At 34.7% G+C, this 24,875-nt stretch overlaps 1 protein-coding gene across 2 annotated transcripts in view; it reads right to left on the bottom strand.

Annotated features, from left to right (window-relative positions):
* LOC139695427 (serine-rich adhesin for platelets-like) overlaps positions 1–24,875 on the bottom strand; it is a 30,959-nt gene that overhangs the window by 4,047 nt on the left and 2,037 nt on the right. For both annotated transcript variants that reach the window (XM_071594186.1, XM_071594196.1), the window contains exons 4-10: positions 19,880–22,580; positions 14,259–14,516; positions 12,980–13,120; positions 10,839–10,950; positions 6,607–6,750; positions 3,594–3,718; positions 1,061–1,314 (exon numbers count right to left, since the gene is read on the bottom strand). In XM_071594186.1, the coding sequence (XP_071450287.1) occupies positions 1,061–1,314; positions 3,594–3,718; positions 6,607–6,750; positions 10,839–10,950; positions 12,980–13,120; positions 14,259–14,516; positions 19,880–22,580 (3,735 nt within the window). The remainder of the gene's footprint in view (positions 1–1,060; positions 1,315–3,593; positions 3,719–6,606; positions 6,751–10,838; positions 10,951–12,979; positions 13,121–14,258; positions 14,517–19,879; positions 22,581–24,875) is intronic.

Raw genomic sequence — 24,875 nt, 5'->3', positions numbered from 1 at the left:
TATTGAAAAGTGTGGTTTCAAACGTAAAAATAAAGGAATGCATACATAATAACCCCTCATGAATTACTTGTTAGCATTACATAAACAAAGGCCAAAAAATTTCACAATGATGAATCCAGCATATGGCATTGGCATGGTCAAATACTCGAGGCTAATTTGGGTTGCATACTTTGGAAAAATCATGCGAGAACAGTCCAAATTAAAAACTCAGAAAATATGGAATAAAACACCATGACTAAGCATTCAAGATTTTGAAAAAATGAGGCAAATATTTTTCATACGTTTTTAATCAATTAGTTCTGCATGACTTCAACAATTGTGGCATTAATAGTAAGCAGACTTTGTGACATGTTCCGCATTCTGCAGGAGGAGAAAACTTGGGCGGCAGATCTTAGGAAAGAGGCAGAGAATCCACATTTTATAGGGAGCAATGACCACAAATTCAAGGTAAAATGCCCGGCATAAAGAACGAATAAAAAAAAATTTTCTTTTCTAAATAAAACAATTGTTGATTGGAACACCTTACCTGCAAAACTATTCGAGCCCTTTCCTAACAGAGTGCATACTTTTAATGTGTAGTGTAAAATTATATGCAACAGCTTAATTTTTTTTTAATTTAACTTTTTTTTTCTTGCTGATTGACTGATGTTAATGAGATGGGGAATTTCTTGTTTTGTGAAAGAGATTTGTGTTTTGAAGTTTCGTTTAAGAGTACTTTTGTACTACTGACTGATTTTACCCATTATCTTTTGTGATTACTTGGGACTTGTGCCACCTGACACTGTCTATCAGCACATGTGGATTTTAATAAATAAATTAAACATCAGCTAATATTGTGCCTTTTCAGTAATTGGAAATAAGCTCATAGAAAACTTGTATTTCTAAAGACATGCTAAATGTAAACAAAAATATTTATTAAATCCAGAAAGTTAAGATCCAAGACCTCATAATCAAAACTAACATTAAGAGATTTTATACTCTAATTAATAAATCATATTAAAAGAATGTAGAAGCAGTTAAATATAAAAAAATACATCAATTACAGACTGAAGTCACTAACCTGACCACTTATCTTAGCCATAGGCAGAACATGAACTTGAGCTTTCTCCTTCGCCATGGACAGCCTACTCAGTGCCTCAATCAATTTAAGTTCCCTTCTAGCTCCACCTTCGGAAATTCCAGGGCTATCTTGATCCACACGGCGGAGTTCTTGTAGTCCATCCCTCACACATTCCAAAACCCTTCTCTTATCTGGGGGAGCCCAAACTTTGAATTGAAATTTTTCTGCGACAGCTGCAAAGACTCTTTCTTTACCTGAAATTTTTAGTAGTTGTTATTAAGGGAGGCAACTGGCAGCTAAGGTCATTTGTGCCATTAGGGATAGATGGGTAATGAGGTAGGGGTAAGGGGGTAAAAAATTGCTCATATTATTTTCTGCTGCTTGAGTTTTTTTTACAGGCAACTCTTTAGAATACTCACTATACTGCTGAAATTTTGGACAAACTGAACTTTTGGACTTCTTGAATATCACTTTGAATAGTGAAATGAAAATAATACGGGGGAAAAATAATTCAAAATTATTTACCACTAGATTAGCTATCAATGACCAAATTAAGAAAAATTGATTTTATTGTGCAAATCTTCCACCAATTATTTTCACTTTTGGCTTTAACTACTTGGCATATGGTATAGAAATTACATCTAAAGAGATCTAAGAGATGCACACACTTTTGGGTTGAACTTAATGTTGTACTACTCAATTTATACTACGGGGAAATTTATTCAAATATAACTTATAGTATCGTATTACGGGGATCAGCTGCTATTTCTCAAACCATCTTTAAAATGCAGAAGAAAGCTATTAGAATCATCACCAGGAAACCTCACAATGCTCCATCAAGGCCTAATTTCCATGAATTAAATTTGCTACAACTCTCGGCAATCTACATTATGTTTTTAATTCTGTAAATAAACAATAACATTGGCAACTATTCTCTTACTTCTGCCTATCATAATCATTACACTAAAGGAAGGCACAACATCCATTATGGGAATATAATAACTAAAGCATCGAAATTAGGACCCAATGAAATGGGCATCAGATTACTTAACAAACTACCCAAAAGTATCAAGGATACAAAGGGAACTGCTGCATTCAGGCATAAATTTAAAAGATATCTACAGCACAATATGCTCTACTTGGATGACGAATATCACAACAATATTCCCACCCATTAAGTACATAATCTTAGTTTATAGCAATGGTCATGGTCTGATTCATGTTAATGATCAATGATTTTTCTGAATTGATATTTCATGTGCATGTTACAGCCAATGTTCATGGGTTTGTGCTGAACATTGTGTAACTGTGAGCATCATTTCTTTTTTTTTGCATCTTAATTGAGCCTTTGCTCCTTTTTGCCATGCCTTATATCATGTACGTACATCAATCACCTGGTATTTCTGTTCCTGGAAATTCTAACATAAATTCCTTTTCTTATCAACCCAGTAGTTTCTGGAGAGTGATAATTACCAATCTTTGTACATACTCTTGTTGATGATATTATGTTTACCTGTTCGTAGTTCGTAGAACTTGCTAATTTTTACTTGCTCTATATTATGCATGTATAACATACCTAAATCTACATACAAATAAACATTTCTTTTTTTTTGCATCTTAATTGAGCCTTTGCTCCTTTTTGCCATGCCTTATATCATGTACGTACATCAATCACCTGGTATTTCTGGAGCCTTTGCTCCTTTTTGCCATGCCTTATATCATGTACGTACATCAATCACCTGGTATTTCTGTTCCTGGAAATTCTAACATAAATTCCTTTTCTTATCAACCCAGTAGTTTCTGGAGAGTGATAATTACCAATCTTTGTACATACTCTTGTTGATGATATTATGTTTACCTGTTCGTAGTTCGTAGAACTTGCTAATTTTTACTTGCTCTATATTATGCATGTATAACATACCTAAATCTACATACAAATAAACAATTACTATTATTCATTGCAAAGATATATGATTAAAATAATACTAATAAATTCATTCATGAAATCATCCACAAGCTCTATTAGGGAATAAAAATTATTTTTGAGAGGCGATGATAATACTTCTGATTCTGATGAGGGATTTTGAAGTTCAGCAAACAATTAATTAAATCAGCCTTATGTTCCGCACTTAATCCTTCCCTCCTACTGCAGTGCCAAGCAAATGAAACAGCAAATTTAAAAAATCTAGATTATTTGAGTTAATTCATTTTAAGTCCACTTTTCCAAGCAAAAATGAACAATATAAACCTTAAAAAAATAATTAATTGTGTGAGTTGTGACCACGTCATATTTGAATTGAATTAATAAATTCCATTTTTGTGATTTCTTTTACGATTTACCTGAATGAATGGAATGATTCAGTATTCATTAAAGAGAAATCAACACAAAAAAGGTCAAAAAATAGACACTTTTTTTGCTATTCTAGTAAACACTTTTTCCAATGAGCTTAATTAATATCACATGCCACTTATTCCAGTCTAGTCAAATTCCTAAAGAGACTCAGGAGCATAAAATAATTCATTTATTACAAACCTATTGTATAAGATCCACAGACAATTAGGGTACGGGGATTTTCTAAGAGAGCACGTTCAACGATGGACAGGACATTGTCTATGGCTCGTTCTTGAGATAAAAATGTGTATGCAGGATCACAATACCTGGAAATAATGGATAAAAATTAATTACATTAACACTTCTAAGGCTCCTTCATGCATTCAGGAGCTTACAAATATTTAGTGCTTACTTTAAAATTGATAATTCCTTCCATCATTGACCAAAATTATCTTTTTCCCCAAATTCCATTCTTAAAAAGGAAGGTGAGATTCTTACACATGGGAGCATGTTGTATGGGAATAAACTAATTTTATATTATTTTCAGGCATAACTTACATGATGCATTAATACCAATACATTAAAAGCTAATAGGAAATCACCCTAGTATTCTATAAAGAAGACCCCATGCAATATGATATAATTTTGTACAACAAGCACCTCAGTAAATGTTGGACAGATTGAAGCATTACGTTAATAAAATCAAAATATTATTTGAACTGACATTAATAGTAAAATTACATCACAACACAAACATTTTAAATTGGTTATATGAAATGCTTAAATTAATTTTACCACTAACTGAGAATCAATAGATAAACTAGTTCATGTCGCGGCCAATAAATTTTTTTTTACCATGGAGACTACTTTGTTCATCTAAGAAATTATAAGAAAAAATTTTACTTCAATTCGCTTCCGACTACCCTCAAATCATTTCTTATGATAACATTACACAACATGCATAATTACAATCTCATCTCTACAAATCATATAAGAATGTCCTCACTTCTGATTATTATTTCATTTTACTAATATAAGGACATGATAAATAACTACATCAACAGGATGAAAGTTCAAATTAGGCAAATCCAAAATCTCATTTACTTCTTGCCTCTGCAACTTATGCCATCCCATCTATGCCTGAGGTGCACACAACTAAATCATCTCGCAACCTATGACATACCAGTCTACTTAGAAGAGAGCTGAAATGGTTTCTTTTTATGAAACGCGAGAGAAGTCCACTTATCCTAAGATGATTAGTGTGTAAATTATATAGAATCATCTACAATGTTTCAAGATATTGTGAAATACTAATATCTAAATTTACATCAGTATGTAAATATTGTCAGGTTTTGTATTAATCATTTTGCCATAAGAATAAATGCAAAAATTAAATTTACATGCTGAGGCATCTTTTTAAGGAATTTGACATGAACTAACCTGGCGACAAGTTTTTGTGGAAGGAGTCACCAAATGAGACATGCAAGTACTAGTAGTATCGATAAGGATTTCTAAAGATTTTTGGATTTCACCTTAAATTTAACTATACATACACCAAAATAAACCACAAAATTTCTTGTGTGGAATCACTGTGCCAATGACAATAATAATATTAATAAAGACAGGACTACTAATTTCTATCTTATATTTAGATAGACGGATAGATTTATTCACCATAGAGTAATGCATAATTGTATCGACTTTGATCAAGATTCAATCAAATTTACACACATACAAATTCATGCACATATGGGTATGAATGGGATGGATTTGAATCACATAATAACTGGTATTTAAAAAGATTTAAAAAACAGATTTCCCTGCATTAGCTCTTTCTAGAGCTAATGCAGGGAGAGTTTTTTTGTAGCACTGATACTCGGCAATGGCCATCAAAAACATTATCCTCATCCCTGGTGTCGTACTTGTGAACATCCCAATTTCTGACCAGAAAAGGGGTTTTGGTGCAGGCATACAGAATCACATTATACATATATGTATATATACAGGGAATGGTCACGATTTTGTGACATTTGAAATACTCTCAGCAGGATTTTCTTGCATTTAGTTTAAATATAACCCTTAATGCACATTTTTGAAGGGTGAGAATTCTATTGATTTCCATGTGCTGAACTCCCACAGCAGACGATGCCATATCGAGCTATTGATTCAAATATACCATGGTATACTGGGATTAATACTTCTGCATTACATTAGCAAGCAAGGGTTTATAAAAGGAATAGAGCTGAGCATAATATTTTACTACATTTTTCCATTGGGAACCTCCAGCTTAACTTGTTGTCTACTTCTAAACCCAATAAATTGGTATGTTCCAACTCAGAAATCAATTAGTTTTCCTATTTCTACAGAAATATTTGACTGAAGGTCTTTATTACTGAATATCAAGTAAACTGTTTTGTTTGCATTTAGTTGTAAATTATTGTGATGCAGCCATTGAGTGACTGAATGCACCATAGCATACATCTATTTTCAATTGAGATGATTTAGTATACCCAGCTATTAAACCTATATCTTCTGCATAGAGCACCATGTTATTATTCACTGGACAGATTATCACTTTTTCAATGTCATTCACATTCACCAGAAAAAGTAAGGGCCCAAATATGGAACCATGTGGAAAACCATTTTTAGGGGTTTTGATTGCTGATTTGTAGGTAGCACCATTTTTTCCGACAATTTCTACATACTGTTTCCTGTTTTCCAAAAAAGATGTACGCCAGAGATGAGCTACTCCCCTGATACCATAACGTCCTAGTTTAGTCAAAAGAATGCTAGATTTTACGGAATCAAAGGCTTTTGATAGATCAATATTTACTCATATAACATGATTTATTTCATTTTAAGCTTGTGCAATTTTAGTTACATAATCACTGCATGCAGTCCCTACACTTTTATTAAACCATTATGTGACTGAGAAAGAACTTTATTTTTTAAAAGGAATTTAAGTCTTTCTTCCATAAATTTTTCATGTATTTTTGAAATACATGAAAATAAAAATAAAAATGAAAAAAAACCATGAAATAAAAAAAAAAGATTTACGTGGAAAATATTTGGATGAATCTCAACTTTAGTGACCCCCACATATGGTAGAGAACAATCAGTAGAGTAGACTGGACCTACAAAATGGTCCAATATACGGAAGATCTTTACACCATCAAGTTAACCTGTCTCATGGCAACACATAGTATATGCTTACGTTGTATCAAGATAAAGTCGGTCAATGTGAACGTTCCAAAAAGCTTCAAATGATTCCATGTCAACATGTGCCCTGAAGTCACCAACATGAAGATGTGTTCTTCCACCCGCCAATTGGAAAAGAAGCATCACAGAACCTGGACAGCTGCAAAAAAATAAAAACGCAAATATAAGAAGAATATAAAAGGTAAGTTAATTTAATATAATAGAGAAATCAAATTTTAGTTGAGTGATAATTCAACTACATTAAAACATTTTTTTTTCAAAATCTATTATAACATCAACAAACGTCAGTTCAAAGTGTTGCACAACATACATTTTTTCATTTGATTTAAATAAGGAAAGAGACAGATTCCATTGAGAAAATTGAGGGTTTATTTCAAAATGAATTCGAAAAGGTGATTTGCTTCATGAAAATCCAGAGGTCACAGTGATGACACTATGACTTTCTAATGTCAACCATTACATTTTCTTATTTCATATTTCATTGCACTGTACACTTACAAACAATAGCTTCTATATTGATCACTGCTTGCCTTATGACACATGCAAGATTGCAAACGAAAATTTGAAACCTCAGAGAAAAATAGTGTGGTAAACTGCCTATCTTCTTTATTGTCGTAGGTGTTTGCACTCATAGCAATAAGACAGCAACAGGCCCATATAGAGGAGAAACTGAAAACACTAGGTCACTAGCATCATTGGCAAGGGTTAACCTTTGGTCTAGCTCGCATTTACTTCAGTGAGTAATCATGCAGTGCCTTTTGATATGCGTATCCACACTCAACTATCAAAAATGTCCCTCAAGTAATTAATTATGTGCTTCAATTTTTTAAAGGCATATTTTGTGTCCCTACTAAAAAGAAAGACGCGTACTTTTCCGCAGATTTTATTATACGGTACACTAAAAACCTAAACTTAGACACGTAAACGACACGTATATAAACGAGTTAGAACACACGTGCACTACGGGCACGTGTGTTCTAACTCGGCATCATCAGGTTGTACGCGTTGTACCGTATAATAAAATCTGTGGAAAAGTACAAGTCTTTCTTTTTAGTATGGATATTAAATACTTCCACGAAGTGAAGCCTGAAACAATAGAGCATATTTTGTGCTTTGTATTTCATCATTTCAAGGAAATTTATGCAACACTCAGATTTTTGAAAAACCATGTGCGTTTCATGTGCGCCAAACATTGAAATAATTTCATCTTTGATATTTCCCAATGTAACATGTTTATCAAAGGATTATATGCAAATGTATCATAAACACAGACCACAACACATTTAAGAAGACATTATTTGCTCACCAATCACCATTACTATACAGTCAAGATGGTGAAAGAAATTAAAATGACTTTCGTCTTTCTTCTTTGCTTTGGTCTTCTTGATTTTTCTACTCTGTGGTATTGCACTTTTTGCCATTATCCACGAGGAGCCATTACATTCACTTCTTTTTTGACTGTGCGTAGATAACACATAATTCAATAGAGAATCTTTTGATAAGAATACTAAACAGAAGATAAAAAAACTTAATTAGGAGAAATTATTAAAAAATTAACCACAATGAGCTCTCACATCAGCAAGGAATGCTGCTTTCAAGTTCTAGAAAATTATAGAAATATATATCATATGACAAAAATTACTTTTAATTAGCTTCTAAAATGTTTTCATCAGTAGAATGAGTATGTTTCCCCATTCATTTTACCATCCTTAGCCCAACCATGTCCAAATGAAAATTTCTCTCTATTATGAGATAAGCAGAGATTAGACTTAGGTGTGTCACCCATTGACATTGAATGAATGTAAGAAGTAAGAAATGAAAAGAGCTTATCATGGGATGATTTCTTAAATGGATTAACCTCTTATTCATGCCTTTGACCAAAAGATTTTTTCTTAACTGATAATTACTTACTTAACGGCCTCTTCTTCTACTTGAACAATGGTAGATTTTATAAATGACCACTTATGGTGCACTAAAAAAATTTGTTAGAATATTTTTCTTTCATTCTTGGGTATCAATTTTTGCTTTGAGAAGCACTTGTCACTGAAAATTCCCATTGAAATCCCATATCATTTTGACATTAAAAGTACATACAAAGTCTTAAATAAAAACTGAGAATCCACTGATGAAGATCTAAGAGAAGGTAAAGAAGAATTCAATCAGGAAATATGTGAAAATATTTTGGTATCAGCAGCAAATGTGGCAAAGATTTTTTTTTCAATAATGATGGTATGGAAGAGAGAATCAACTGCTATGATAACCTTGATGTGATTGGATGGAATAACTTACGAGGGTAAGGTGAAAAGTTCTTGGCCTGATAATGAAAGACTACGATTTTCAGTCAACAAATTATTTTATTTTTCTATATAAATAATTACCCTTTCGTAAATGTTCCTTTCTAATTCTAATTAAATATTAATTCTCCGAATAGCTGTTTACACAGGCAACTGATAATTATATCCTTATTATATGCATGAATTTCATTATATTTTAAGTAATAATAAGATAATAATAAATCACTGGTTTTTTCACTCAAACAACCTCTACAAGCTATTGTGGTAGCCTGTGGAATATGGTGAACACACTTAAATTGTCTTTGCCATCACAGTAATTCAACTTACGGCAAACATTCATTACACTTCAGAGAAAATATAAAATAAAATTTAGCCTGGAGAAAGGCACCTACGAGGAGGGGCTGCCTAAAAACAAGTCTGACCTTTGGCCGGGAAAAATATATTACCTATATGATGGGATTAAGACCCTAATTCTCTTCAAAGCAGACCCCTTGTGCCCACACACACTTAGCCCACCGATCTTTCCACTGCTGAAAACACTTCATGAAAGGCTTCTCTTTTGGAATGGCACCCATCTCTACAGTCACCTTTTGCATTATCACTTCCCTACTCTCAAAACAGGATCCTTTCAAAGCCATTTTCAATTTCAGAAGCAACCAGAAGTTGTAACAAGCCATGTCTGGAAAGTAGGGAGGTTGGTGAATGAATGGAATTCTGTGTTTTGTCAAAATAATTTTGATCAGGTGCAATGACTGAGTTGGAGCATTGTCATGATGCAACTGCCCATTTTCTGCCATCCAAAGGTCTTGTCTTTTGCGCTCAAGTGCATCATGGGGGCCGCAGTGAACTTGTTGATAGTACTCTTTGGTCATTGTTTGTCCTCCCAGCTATCGGTTTGTTTGTCCTGCATTTTAGAACTTTACAATTCCACTGATATCGAAGAACAAAGCATCCCTTGATTTTCTTTCACACCTGATGTCCTTTTTTCAGACTTAGGAACACGAGATGCTTCCATTGTGATGAATGTACTTTTGTTTCCCTGCCATACACATACACCCATGACTCACCTCCAGTTATCACCGTATGCAGAAACCTCAGTGTCGGTAGTGTCCAACAGGTTCTGTGCATCCTCAAGACTGACTTCTATCTGTTCTGTCGAAAGCAACTTGGGCACAAATTTTGCAGCCCCTATGCGCATGTTCAAATCTTCATGAAAAATTGCATGTGCAGAATCTTTACTTATCTCTAACTCTATGGCAATTTGTCACATGGCCAAACAATAATCTCCCATCACAAGACATTCCATTCAATCAACAATAGCTGCAATCTGAGTGGTTTGCAGCCTCCCAGAATGCTACTTACTCTCCAACGATGTGCAGTCATTTCTGAATTGGCCCAACCATTCCTTAATTTGTGCTACCCCTGAATTGTTTTGCTTCAAGAATCACCAAGCTTTTGACAAAATTTGATGAAGTATCTTCACTCAACAGGTTTCCTCATCTTCAGAAAAATCAAAATGGATTGAAAGCATATGATAGCACCTCACTCGGTGGCCAGCAGGTAACGACTGGCTTACTTGAGGGTGGAGAACAAAATTCAAGCATGTACATTAAGCTGTCTCATTCTACAGCTCACAGTGGCACTGCACAACCATCGCTAACGTGCACAGAATATTTCAAGGTCAGATTCATTTTCCACAGGCCTCATATTACCTGTATTTATGTAACTGCAAAACCTTTACACAAAAAAGTTCTCCAAATGAAAATTTGAACGAGGAAGTTGTTTTCAGTACATGCATGGTGAATATATGTTAGTTTTCCTTTAATTAGATTCCAATGCACGTGAGCTGATCATTTTTTGTGTGAATTTAATCATAAAACATATGGATGGATTATATTTAAAGTAATACATGGAAAAATAATTTTTTACTTACTGATTAGCATCCAATGCAGTGACAGTGACATCATCAACTTTAATTGTTTGACCAGGATCAATTCTTCTAATAAGGTGTGGTTTTAATTGAAGTCTTAAAGCCAACAGTTTAGCTATAAATGTATACAAAACAATGAAATGCATTATTTATCAACAATGAAATGGTGTATTGAGCCAATGTAATGAAAATATTTCAATTATATTTAATTGGGGGAGTTGAAGCTATTTTTAATGCTGATTATTAAGCATCAACTTCAATTATAGATTTTAGATTATTAATTTTTAACCCTTAACAATCATTTTGAGGGGAATAAGGCAAATGAAATCAGACACCTAATCCCTGATGTTCTTAATTCTCAAAAATTATTTTTTCATTGTTGAATGAATTCAATTAAAAAATATACAAAAAAGAAATCTTTTTTGAATGATGAACGAGGATTTTTGATAAAAAAGTAGTGAAATTTTTAACACTACAAGCAATATGCATGAACAAGATTGCATATTATAAAATGCTAATGCTATAGATTAAAAATAAAAACAATCAAAATTATTGTTTTTTTGAGGTTCATCACTTCTGTTTAGCACAATACCAAAAGATGGCATTCACAAATACTTCTAGGGAAGTGTAATAACAGTAGTACAGTAATCAACACACTATTACTCCATTGTATTACTCAAATGTTCCAAGTAGAGCGGAACATGGTCCAACAAGCAAAATTCATTTATAGATCATTCTCATAAAGCAAAGTACTGATTTAGTGAAACAACTTTACACATATGAATTAATGTAAAATACAATAATGCTTTCCATGCTGAAAAAATATATCATGCACAGGTTTAATCAAAGAAAATTATGCACACATAGTTTAGGACCATGGATCATGTTTCTCTTTCCTTCTATCACAGAATGAAGTAACTGGGAATGCAAACCAAAAAAGAATTGAAATAAATTGTTTATTATTTATTATATGTACCTGATTCCTTGATACTTGAGAGCTGTCTAGAGATATTTGTTTTGGCCGATGCTCCAAAATTTTATATAAATGCGACTCAAAATTATCATTAAATAAATTTCTGGCATGCACAATCACTGCCTCATATGCATGGTAAAGTACAGCAGTTTCCTGTGACCTCCATAGATTGCTGTTTTGGGCTTGATACTTCTTGAAGGCTCATGAAGTTTCTGAATTGTAAGCACGCAGGGGTTTAATTTCCAAGTCACCTCTTGCATTTGTGCAAAATAACAGCGTGAGCCAGCCTTTTATAGGAGTGTGAAATCACTTTCCTCTTCTCACAAATGGCATTCGCGTTAATGGTGTCGCATTGCAACTGCTTTTGTTTATCCATACAAAATACAACCTTTCAAGATTGTTAAGAGTATGTGCCCATAGCATAGATAATCTTGTCACTCTCTTTAAAGATTCTATCACCTTAATTTTATCTTTGTTCTTGAAGAAAATGCAAATAGTTGATGTAGACCGATTTTTGATGTGCATACATGATCACCCACGCTTGCATCTTGTTCCCGATTTACATTGATTTTACTTTTCATTTCTATAGCTATTTTTATTCTCTAATGGCTTTCTTCTTTTGGATTTTTCTATTGGATCATTTTTTAAAATATGGACAAAACATTATTAAACTTTGGAGAAAAAATCACTAATAATACATCTGAACACAAGCTTGGAAAAATGTGTGATCACTAGCAGCACTTAGATGCTAGCAGAACCAGTGCTAAACATTAACTGAAGTAGCAGGTGTACAATCAATCTGGGAATTCATTTTCGGGACCAATATTTTTGCTCATCCTGCAAATTACTCTTAACTCGAGGTGCTCGATAAGTGAGGTTCCAGTGCCCTAATTGACTTTACAATGATCAAGGATGTAAGTAATTGAATTAACAGAGGTGCCACAGTGAGAAGTACAAATTCTTACCACATCCCATTAATATTTATAGTAATAATTAAGACACAATCTAACATTACACTTTTCATCTAATTATTCTACAGGAACATATGAATATATGTTTTTATAAATTGGTGCAATTTTGTAACTATACATTTATCATTAAATTTTTTCTAAAAAAATTAAGTTTTATCAGTAATATAACATTTCCCTATGAGAAATCATGAGCAACAAACCTGTAACACTGCTGCAATAAATAGGATGAGAGAAACTTTTGTTAAGGCCCATGTAGTGATCGTAGTGAAAGTGGGATAGGAAGTAATGGGTGATCCCTGGTATTGATCCATAAGAGAATGCATCCACTGCAAACCTGGTCCCTGGAAGATACAAAGTCGAACTATATTCATACACAATCTACCAGTTGTATGTTTGGAACCGGGAAATTACATAGAATTGCAAAATGAATATGTATACTTAATGGCACACATTTCCTAAATTTTGATTTGCAATATAGGTAAAATATTTGTTTGTGGTTAACATTGATTTTTAAAAAAGGTTTTGTGGCAAAGGAGATTCAGAACAGGGACATGCCTAGAAATATATCAAGCATGAATTACACAACACAAATTGAGACTTATATCCACCTTGGTTGTGCAAAATTACAGTTACAGAGAAGTCTTCGGATTTCCACCCAATTAAAGCAAATGAAGCCTTAATACAGTGGTATAGCCAAGACAAAAGAGTTGGGAAAGTATATCAAGAAGAGGTTATAGGGCTTTTAACTCAAGTAAATTGCATGCTAGATTCAATCCTGTAAAAAAAACTCCTCCTTTCTGATATGGTAGTCATTCATTTAACTAAATCAGACTTTTTTCAAGAAGGGGCAACAGAGAATTTCAATGGCTTAAGGAGGATAACTGTAGTTTTGATGAAAAATCATCAAATATGCTTAATAGTCAACTATGTAGTCAATTAGTCAACAGCCTGACTATGTCACGACATTGAACCTCCCACCTTATTTATGTTTAAAGATTTAACTACGAAGAATTTTGCAATCTGAGTGGTAGTCCAAGATTTATTTGCTTGTGGTAGTAAAGAACTAAAATTCATCAAATAACTAACAGTTCTTAAATCTAAAATTGTGCTGCTATGATATTTTGCTAAGCACTCGGATCAGCACTTCATTCATAACTAAAAGAAATACAGAATAAATAAGAAATAAAGGGTAACACTTTATGGCTTAAGGAAATAATATTTAATATAGCCAGTGGAAAAAGAGGCAGTTAGAAGCTCCTTAGGAATATCTATCACTCATTAAATCACATAGGAGAAGCTGAGTGTGCCCCGAGTCACCCAGATTTATACCTGGGCCCACTGGTTAGTAGTCAACCACTCTACTCTAGGTAAATATTAACTACAAATATTTAATTTCCACTGGCCAGTAAAAACTTATTTTTCATCAAAGCATACATTGAATTTCATATATTAAAAAAAATCACACACAATTATCCATACCTTCAATTTTCTTGTAGAATGGACAAATTCTTGATTTTCTATCTTGGCCATATCCTCCTCTTCCCCTGCGACCTCGAACAGAATAAGTCCCTTGGGATGACATGCTGATAAATGATGAAGAGCCACTATCAGACATTGTCAGACTGGACTCAGAAGTGGAATGCACTTTCTTTCTACCATCCCTCATTTTCTTCATTAGAGACTTCCACTGATCTACTGCATAGCATTTCGAAGCTTCTTCTTCTTGGGTCATCCATTCTGAAATGATACATTAGGCACTTTCAAATAAAGTACGAATAGGGATATTTTAATATAAGTTCTAGCATAAAATGCCAACATATGAATTTACTGACACTATTGTTTGGAGTAACATGTGGTGCATTATATAAAATATGAGGACTTTCATACTCACAATCAGCCTAGCATGTTTTTTATTGCATCAATGCATTAAGAGAAATAATTTTATGATTAAATTTTCATGCATTATGTACTGTGAAGCAAGAAGGACTTGAACAAAGAGTCTAGGAGAAAGACAACATTAGTCATTTGTTGTGTGATATCTATAACCCTAAGAGTATAAGTAGCATTGCATAAAACCTAGGGCAGTGATTTAAGTGCTGAATCACAATTATTACATGAATTACAAAACTTACGAGTAGAAAAGAAGTGATTCTGGTGTGATCTTTCTCCATTTTGAATTTTCTGAAGAATACTTTTAAAATCCTGTGAAACTGAAGCTTATACATGCCAAGTTTATTGATGCATCCACTTAATTTGTTTCAGCAACCACCATAACTATTACATGGCTGCCATAGAATCTGGATTTTAGTATTCCCTATACAGTGGAACCTTGTACATTGAGCATCATTTGCTCTGGAATATTTCTCGTTAAGCGTAACATTCATTTAACAAAATAACTTTTCCCACATAAATCAATGCAATAATGCATTCAATTTAAAAAAAAATTATGTTCCAGGTTTATTCAAGGAGAATTATAAAAAAATTGTTCAGGATCATGAATCATCTGCATTTTTTCTTCTATTATGGAATGAACCAACCTGGATGACAATCAATTTTTAGAAAAAAAAAGAATCGTAATAATAAGTTTATTATTTATGATACAGGGCTAATTATTTTTTTACTAGAAAGCCATCTAGAGACATTTATGTTTGCCAAAACTTCAACTTCAACATTTTTCCAAACAAATCTTTGAAAAAAAAGACTCGTTTTGTCACAATTAAAATCTTATAGCAGCAGTAACACTCAAGACCTTCTTGAAGCCACTGATGAAGTTCCTTGCTGCCTTTGAGTTGGGGCTTGATGCTTCACCATGTTCTGGATGATGATTACTCTCTTGAATCACCCTAGGCTTCAATTAAAAACTTCTTTTTCGGCCATTGATGATGGCCTATTGTCGTCTTAACAAGGTTGGCAAAAATCACTTATGCCTTCTCACAAAAGATGATCTTGTTAATTTTACCTGGCAATTACTTTTTGTTCATCCACATGAGAAGAAACCTTTCAACATCATTGAAAATACATTACCACCTGATGATGATATGCAGCATCGAAACCATGGTTGTGAAAAATTAAAATCTTTTTGGTGGACATGCTGTTTCTTTTTACCCTTATTACCAATGCATTTATATTCTTGTCACTCCCTCACTCCCTTTGAAGCCTCTACCCCCTCTATGCTGCCCTTGTTATTTAGGATACTGCAAATTGTTGATCTCGACTGATTGAATGTGCATACTAGATCAGTCATGTTAAGCCCTTGTTCTTCCTTTTCAATAATTTTAGTTTTCATTCCTGTGATTATTTTTATTCTCTTATGGCTTATCTTCTTGTGGATTTTTTCCACCGCTATTTTTTCCAGGGTTATTAACTTTGAACATATAAATCACAAATAGTAAGTCAGCACACAAGTTTGAAAAGATGTGGGATCATTAGCGACATCAAGATTCTGGTGAAACAAGCACTTAACGGCAGGTAGTGAAGCAACAGGTACCCAACGATTCAAGGAATCTCACCAGTCATTTTTTCCAGCAATGACTTAACTTTTTTATTCCTTCCAAAATATTAGCGAGTTGTCCTGATGAAAAAGCTCTTTTTTTTCATTGAATGCAGTCGTTCTTTTGCAATTTCTGTCTTCAGCTGGTGAAGTAATAATGCATAATACTCTCTTGCTCTTTTTATACCTTTTTGAAGATAATCGAAGAACATGATTCCATGAAAAGTCTCCATCACATCCCTGGCCATTTGTACTGTCTCCTCAATTTACTCAGAACAGGTTCCCTCAGCAGTCCACTATTCTTTCATTTCAGGAGTGAAGAGGTGGATCTCAATATCATCTACACTTATGAATGGATGCAAAAAATTTGACTCATTGCGATTAAATCCCTCCATCAGGGCCTTGGAAATGTTCATTCCAATGTACTTTTAGTCCAGAGCAAAAGTGGCACCCAACATGCTGATATCTTATGCTTGTCCATTTCCTCAGACAACACCAAGGGGGACCCAAAAGTAAGGGGAATTGGGATGCGGTGGGGAGTAAGAGAAGTCTTTGTTCAGCCGGTCGTACGTCAGGCTCACGCCACCTGCATCAGTATGCACAGCGCTGACGCTGTGACTGGATCGGTCCATCCGTGAGAGCTGTTTCAGTGAAACAACTTTTTTTCATTTCGGCAAAAAGCGTGATGGTGGATTATCAAGAGCAACGTGCTGCAATGAAATTTTGTTTCCTGTGGGAGAAATCGGCTGCGGAAACTATTGTAATGCTCAAGACTGCTTATGGGGCAGCTGCCTTAAGCAAAACCAGTCTACGAGTGGTTTACACATTTTAAAAATGGTGAAATGTTAACTGAAGACAACCCCGTTCAGGCCACCCTTCAACATCAAGAACTGACAACAACATCGACAAAATCAATGCCCTCATTCATGAAGACCATCACAGAACCATTGATCAACTCTGTGAGATGCCTGGAGTGTCATGGAGTTCAATTCAGAGGATTCCATCAGAAGATTTGCATATGAAAATGGTTGCAGCCAAATTTGTCCCTTGCCATCTCACTAACGAGCAAAGGGAGTGTCGAATTCAGGTATGTTTTGAGCTTCAAAATCAGCGCAACGAGGACCCTGATTTTTTTTCCAAGGTTTCAACTACCAGTGTTAAATTGTGATACTATGGATATGATCCTGAAACAAAGCAGCAATCAAACCAATGGAAGAAAGCTGGCTCTCCTTGCCCAAAAAAAGCTCGCCAAGTAAAATCAAAAATCAAGACAATGCTCATTTGTTTCTTCAATTGTATAGATATTCTGCACTTGGAGTTCTCCCCCCTGGTCAAACTGACAACCAGAAGTTTTACCCAGAGGTTTTGAAGAGATTGAGGGAAAGTATTTGGAAGAAAAGAGCAGATCTTTGGCACACAGGTGACTGGTTCTTCCATCATGACAACTCATGGCTCATACTGCCCTCTCTGTGATGCAGTTTTTGACAAAAAACGGCATGACATCCATTGTCCACCCCCACTACTCAATGGATTTAGCTCCCTGTGACTTCTTTTTGTTCCTCAGACTCAAAAGGGATATGAAAGGAAAGCGTTTTGACACTGTGGAGGAGGTAAAACAAAAATTGCTAGAAGGCCCGCAGGACATCCCGATAAATGAATTTCAGAAATGTTTCGAACAATGGAAGCATTGTTTGGAGCATTGTTTGCATCATGGTCAATGGGGAACACTTTGAAGGTGAACAAAATTTAATGTAAATATATTGAGAACTAAAGAATCAATAACAGCATTCCTGTTATTTTTGGGTCCCCCCTCGTATATGACAAACACATTCTTTCAATATGCCCATAACCCCTGCTATCCCTCAAACCTTACTTTGATGGTCGTCCAGTAACATTTGATGAACGTTTTTGATGTTATCAGTAGTGGTTGCAGTTTTTGGCCATCCCAAACACTCATCGTCAGCTAAGCTCACATGACCACATTTCAATTCAGCTGCCCAAAATTGCAAGGTCTTTAACGATGCTGTAGAGTTCCTGTACATAGCATCCAACGTCTTTGCTTTGCATGTGCATTTTGTATTTCAAAAATATATATTTAATGACAGCTTGCTTTTCACGACAACCCTCACAATAAATCTCTCTACTGATTGTCAAGCGATAGAGCATCCAAAATGACTGAAAATTTGGTGAATACCTTTCAACACATGCCCTAACACATTTCCCCCCCTTTGTTGAGGAATGCTGCCATCTTAATGTTGAGGTCAGAATGTCTTCAAATCACCCACATAAACAACTGATTGCTCAGATTAATAACAATGCCATTTGTAACTTAACCGATGGATTATCTATAATAATAGGCTGATTCAGCTGTTGATATTTTATTGAGAAGTCATCATTTTGAAAGAGAATGAGAATTTTAAATTTTTTGCATGATCCAAGAAAGATTGTTGATAGTTTTTGGGGGAGGCGACCAACAGCTAAGGTCATTTGTGCCACCAGGAACAGATGAGAAAGAAGGTTGGAGAAAAACCCGGCGTGGGCATTAGCCTATTCTAAAAGGCACCAAGGCATCCACAGTTTAACGTCCCATCCCATGGATGTCTTACTCACTCCAAGTGCTCTCCACAAACACCTCAAGTAGGGATCGGGATACCACTGAAAAATATCTGTCATCTCCAGGCTTCAAACCTGGGCCCTCATAGTGGGAAGCCAGTACATTAACCACCGCAACATCTCGATCCCCATTTACATGTTAATTACATCAGAGAATATCTAAGAGTATTTAGTGTTTTAAAAAATTATCCTTATTATGGAGTGTTTATATACTGTTGTATTTGCACTCAAAGAAATAACTGTTACTACTGATGCAAAATTATTGTTACAAGATTACAAATAAATATTAAAATTAACAAATGTATTGGCCATTAATAAAGAAAACAAGAATACACCTTCAATTATGTTACTATGGAATATTTTAATGTTGTCAAATATTTCTCACTGTGAGGTTCCCTGTTGTTTTAAGGTTTTCCAAGACATTTATTGTTTTCCATACCCTACCATAAATTCTAAATTAAAAAAACTATTAATGAACCAATTTCAATGATTATAACTATAAATAATGTCCATGTACAAACAGTGATTTTTGAGCATACTGTTTCCCAATTTAAAAGAACTATAATTATTAATATCAGCTGTACTTAGCAGTACGTGGGCCAATAACAAAGGTACTTTTACAATGGTAATCATTCTAATTGTATAATTCCTTAGAAAAGTGTACACCCGATGCTTCAGGTGAACATTAAACCTTCTACTTTTAAAGCAAGCAGCGAATCTCTCACATTACATTAAACCTTCCCAAGTTTTTAAGGTCTTAACATGTAGAAAATGAGTTTATCTGCCTAAATTCAATGGACAGCTTTATACAAATATAATAAACAGGAACTTAACATTAGTTTAGAAGGAATTAATGAAGAACTACGATACTACCACAAGTGCCAAAAAACAATAAAATACTGTAACTATGTCAGATGAGGCTTAACATTAATTTAGAGGAATAAGCAAAGAACTAGAATATTATTACAAGTACCAAAAAAACAGTAAGATACTCTACCTAAATCTGATGAATCTGTAGAAATGGTGTCATCCAAATCACTCAATGTTGAATCACCAGATGTTTGCAATAGATGTTTTATTTGAGAGTGCACTGGGGCAAAGTTCCTTATTCCTGCTGCATCATCTTCTGATGTATTTCCACTTCCTGAGTTTCGAGCAATTTCACTTGCATCTCGTAAAGCCTGACTTATATTATCTATATTATTTTGTTCTAGCCCATCAGAAGGATTTACACAACCTGAATTGTCCATTTGAACACTTGAAGAACTGCTTAATTTAGAATAAGCAATAGCAGACAGAGTTACTGGGTTGTCAGGAACACCCCAACAACTCTCATAATCCTTGAGTGAAGTACAAAACTTACTTCTGCCAACAGAATTACGCTCAACATCAGTGTCATTGCGTGTAACAAAACATTCTACTATCATAGATCTTGAACACTTGCAAAGTTTGATAAGCACTTTATGGATTGAGAGTAGAGAAGGTTCTAATCTTTCACCACATAATGAGCTCTCAGAACTATCATCTAGACATTCAATTGCAAGTTCTTTCCAACCCCACTCCCCATATGTAGCATTTACTTTCACTGCAACAATTTTCATATCATTCTCTTGATTAGGACATTCAGACCCTTGACTCTTTTTCAAGAGATGGTTTGTTGGAACAGCACTGATTCCAGCTGTATTCAAATTATTTTTCTGTTTACTTTTGGAGTTTCCACATTCAAGTTGTTTACTTTGATTGGCTGACAGGTCAACCACTTCAGCAATCATGACAGCAGATGTTTTCTTAGATTTATCAACTAAGCTTTGGTAATCGTTTTTCACCACACAGTTGTTCGACATTACTTCTAACCTTTCTCCTCTTTTTTTATAGCAAGATGTAATAAAAACTTGTATTTGACAAAGAATTCTGCATGATTTACTCTTGATATTACTACATTCTCCCCCTGTGGAGATTATGGATTTTTGTGTTTGCGTCTCTTTCCTGTCATTTTTCTGGACCTCAGGCTTATCAGCTATCCTTAAGACACTGTGCCGTTTGTCAGAACTATTATCTCTAAGTGCTAAATATGATTCTCCCAGAGGGTTGTTACAACCAATTGCAGGATTAGGTTCGAATTTCGACAACCATTGAAGAACCTTTTGCTCTGAGGCAATCCTCTCCTCAACTTCCTCCTTGCTGGGACTTACATTCTGGATTGCTTTAGGTGGGTCAATGGGTGCAATAGCAGAACTTAATCTTATTTCTGTGGACTGAGAGCTTACACTATGACTATAAATGCTCACGACATCTCTATTGGCCACTGCTGGTTGACATGCACTCTGTCTGCTTCCAGCAATCATGGCATCACAAGGGGCCTCCTCCCCCTCATTTGGACTCACTGCTCTTTCTGTTAACATGTCCTGTGATGGCTGCCTGCCTTTGATCACTTCAGATTGAGTACTGGATACGTCTTGCGTTGTGTGCCTCATGGTAATATGCACTGGGGTGGATGCTAAGCTTTCACAAGTATTACCTGTATTTTTATCGCTTCCTTTGTATATTTTATTCTTTTTTAATTGAGATGGTAACTTATTCCATTGTGATTCTGTTAATGTTACACCTCTCAGGATAACTTGATTGCTAATATTTTGCATGTCATAATCAGCAGGCATAGTCGAGGCAGAAATATTATCATGAGACTGACCATCAATATCAGCATCTTTACCTGACAATTGTTGTACAGTCTGATTCAATATTAGTGAGCTGTCATTTTCAGCCTCAATTTCACTAATGTCACATATCACATCACTCTTTTCACTCTCACTGTCACTACATGCTTTATCATTTTCAACTACAATACTATTATCAGTCATGAAGGAACCATAATTTTGAAGATATTCTTCTGTTGGAGATTCAATTACAAAAGCTTGCCCTGTGGGCCTTTCTAAATGCTCATCTTCTGGAAAAAATCCACCAGAATTAGTGAAGGAGTTAACCTCCAAAGTAGTAGCCTGAGAAATGTTCTCTTCAGGGGAAAAATATGGCGGAGATGTTGCATTGGATAAATGGCGAATATTAGCAACACTATTAGTTTTTCCAGTATTCTCAACAGTTTCTTTCCTAATGATGTTCAATTTTTCTTTCTCTATAGGCTTGGAGGCCTTCTTGTCTTCAGAAACTGGCCTGTTATTTTTCTCATTCCTACTACTATTATGTTTTCCATTGGGCCTGATTTTCTTTATGCATTCCTTTTTTGTAGTTGCAGCTTTCTCTGGATAAGCATCATCATAATCAGAACTTGAACAGCTCGATAGATTTGCTGGGGTCCATAAGTCTCCCGATGAGTTATTATTACTGCATTCAGTGACACATGTGGAGTTTTCAACAGGAACATGCAGGAAGGGTTCATGCAGAGAGTCTAATCCTCTTCGTGAGCATGCCTTGTCTCCCAATGGTGTGCATTTTTGTCCAATATGTGAATTAGGACATATATTTTCTACCAATTGCTTGGAGTGAACTTTTGTCCTTTTTGCGACTTTAAAATTGCATATCCCTCTACCCATATAATTTTTTGGTGCTTCATAAGTATTCATCACATTCTTACCCTTATCAACATTATCTTGAAGTTTTGCCTGTTTTTCCATGTTTTTAACTGAAGTTTCTAAGTGACAGCTGGACACAGGAACTGAAGATGGAGTAATCCCAGGTTCAACCTGTATTAAATAAATTCCATTTCAGAATACGCAGACAAATTTATTATCCAAGTAAACATCCGAGTTAAGATAGTTCTTGTTAAAAATTATATGTGAACAAACATATACCATCACATAACTAACTTAAATCTTAATTGTCCTAAAAACAATATTTACAAATGGATTGTTATTATAGGTAATCTACCAGTTTAGGTAAGTTTTGGATGGATGCAAGCTACCAAATAACTCCCTTGTCTCTCCCAAAAACACAAAATCCAAAATCCTATTCTAAAATAAACCCCTCTTCAACTCCATGTACTTCCTTCCTTCATTATATCCAACATCGTTATACTTTTCCAGCCCATTCCTCATTTGCCTAACATTCCCCTCTGTATCACAGCCTTCATTACCTCATCACCAATTAAAACGATTTGTATCTATCTTTCTTGACTCCTTTGGATTTCTCTCAAAGATTCCCCATCCCCCCACGCCCAGCATTTCCTTGTTGCTTTCCTTTCTGTCCACTTCACTTTCTCCATCCTTCCCCAGACCCACACTTCAAGGCCTATCTATCATCCTGCTTCAATAACCATGTTCCCACGCCATACATAACTACGCTCCACATCAAAGTTTTAACGAGTCTTTTCTCAACATCCTGACTCTACTAGCCTTTTGTTAATATTCTTCCTCATCCTTACCCTGCTATCAATTCTCTTCTCCGTGTGAAAACTTCTCTGCCTAACTGGATTCTTCTCCTCATGTCCTTACTAGACTAGTTTGACCAAATTGGTCCAAAACACTCTGAAGATATATAAACTGTTTGAACTACTCTGGTTTTTGCCCTCCTATTTTACCATTTAACTTAGCCTTTCTCCTTCTGGTAAACTGCATAACCTTTGTTTAATTTACATTTATTCTTATCCTACATCTACCACACTGAATTTCCAATTCACTCATAATTCTAGCAACCCCCCTTACTGACTTACTGACAAACTGAAGCTTGATCATCAGCAAGCCTTTTTGATTTTTTGGATTCACCACCGACTTTCATTCCAATCTCAATTTCTTTCAATGCCTCTATAATCATTTCCTTCACATATATGTTGAACAGCACAGGTGACAAGTATACAAACGGCTAAGCGTGCAAATAAAATGCTCTCAGGATCATTCTGGAGCTGAAAGTACCTCATTGACATAGGCAGGAGAGCAAGAATGTTTCATTAAATAACTATTATCTTATTATGCCACAGTGGTAAAAAATTTATATGGATGACATTAAAGGCTAAATTTTCTCAGATTGATAAAATGATGAACATAATTGACATGCTTAATGGATGCTCCATGCAACATGGGAGACCAATCATTATAGGAGATAGGTGGTACACCAAGAAGAAATAATGTGCAAATTTTCCAAAAATTGTCCATGAAATTGAGGTAGCTCAGCAAGACTGTTTCAAAAGCATACAGAAAATAAGCATTGCACTTCATAGATATTTTACAAGCATAATAGAATGAACAATTATGTACTGGCAAATAAGTATTAATGATTTAAGGTAACAAGAAATGAAATAAAGTTGACAATTATTTATGGAGCTTTGAAACAGTTAGATATGGAAATGAAGATAGAAGAGTTAATAATCCTCATCATAATCAAAACTTAGAAATTCTAGAATTGGTTCAATACATTTCTTGGCTCGATGTGTCAAGTAGGAAATTGAGCAGAAATTGATAAAATGCCAGAGATAGTCTTGATTATTAAGACATGAAGTCATAGTATGCTTCTCCTTGGAATTCGAATACTATGCAGGACATAAAAGAGGATATGAAGTCATCAGTGCAATTTCTCACTGCTTTTAAATAAAAAAAACATGAGCTTTAGAGTATCATAATGCAGCAATCAGCCAGACATAGGTTGACATAGAGCCTAATGTGGAAAAGTGTCTATAGGTGTGGAATCAAAAACATTTGTTGCCAAATATAAAGAATGTGTGGCATCAAACTCAACTGAATATCACAAATTTTGGCACAACCAAATCAGGAGTTTTGAGACACTAGTCTACTGTCAGTTACCAGGAAAAATTGGTACTACAGAAAGACTAAAAACAATTACTTTCCATTCCAATGCTAATCAATTTAATGTAATCTGACTAAACCTAAAAAATGAAAATTGAGTGCACTTGATGCAGTTGAATTCACTGTTATACAATATTTATATTAATGATCTTTGGTAATTATTGGAAGCCAGATGCTATCCAAATGTAACATTAACATGAAATTCTCAATGAAATGACATCGAGTGTGTCTTCAGGTTAAAGC

Source organism: Hetaerina americana, unplaced genomic scaffold (genome assembly GCF_022747635.1).
Source record: "Hetaerina americana unplaced genomic scaffold, ioHetAmer1.1.p SCAF_1, whole genome shotgun sequence".
NCBI lineage: Eukaryota > Metazoa > Arthropoda > Insecta > Odonata > Calopterygidae > Hetaerina > Hetaerina americana.
Note: the sequence above shows the minus strand (reverse complement) of the source record. Positions and strands in the feature narration are given on the sequence as shown.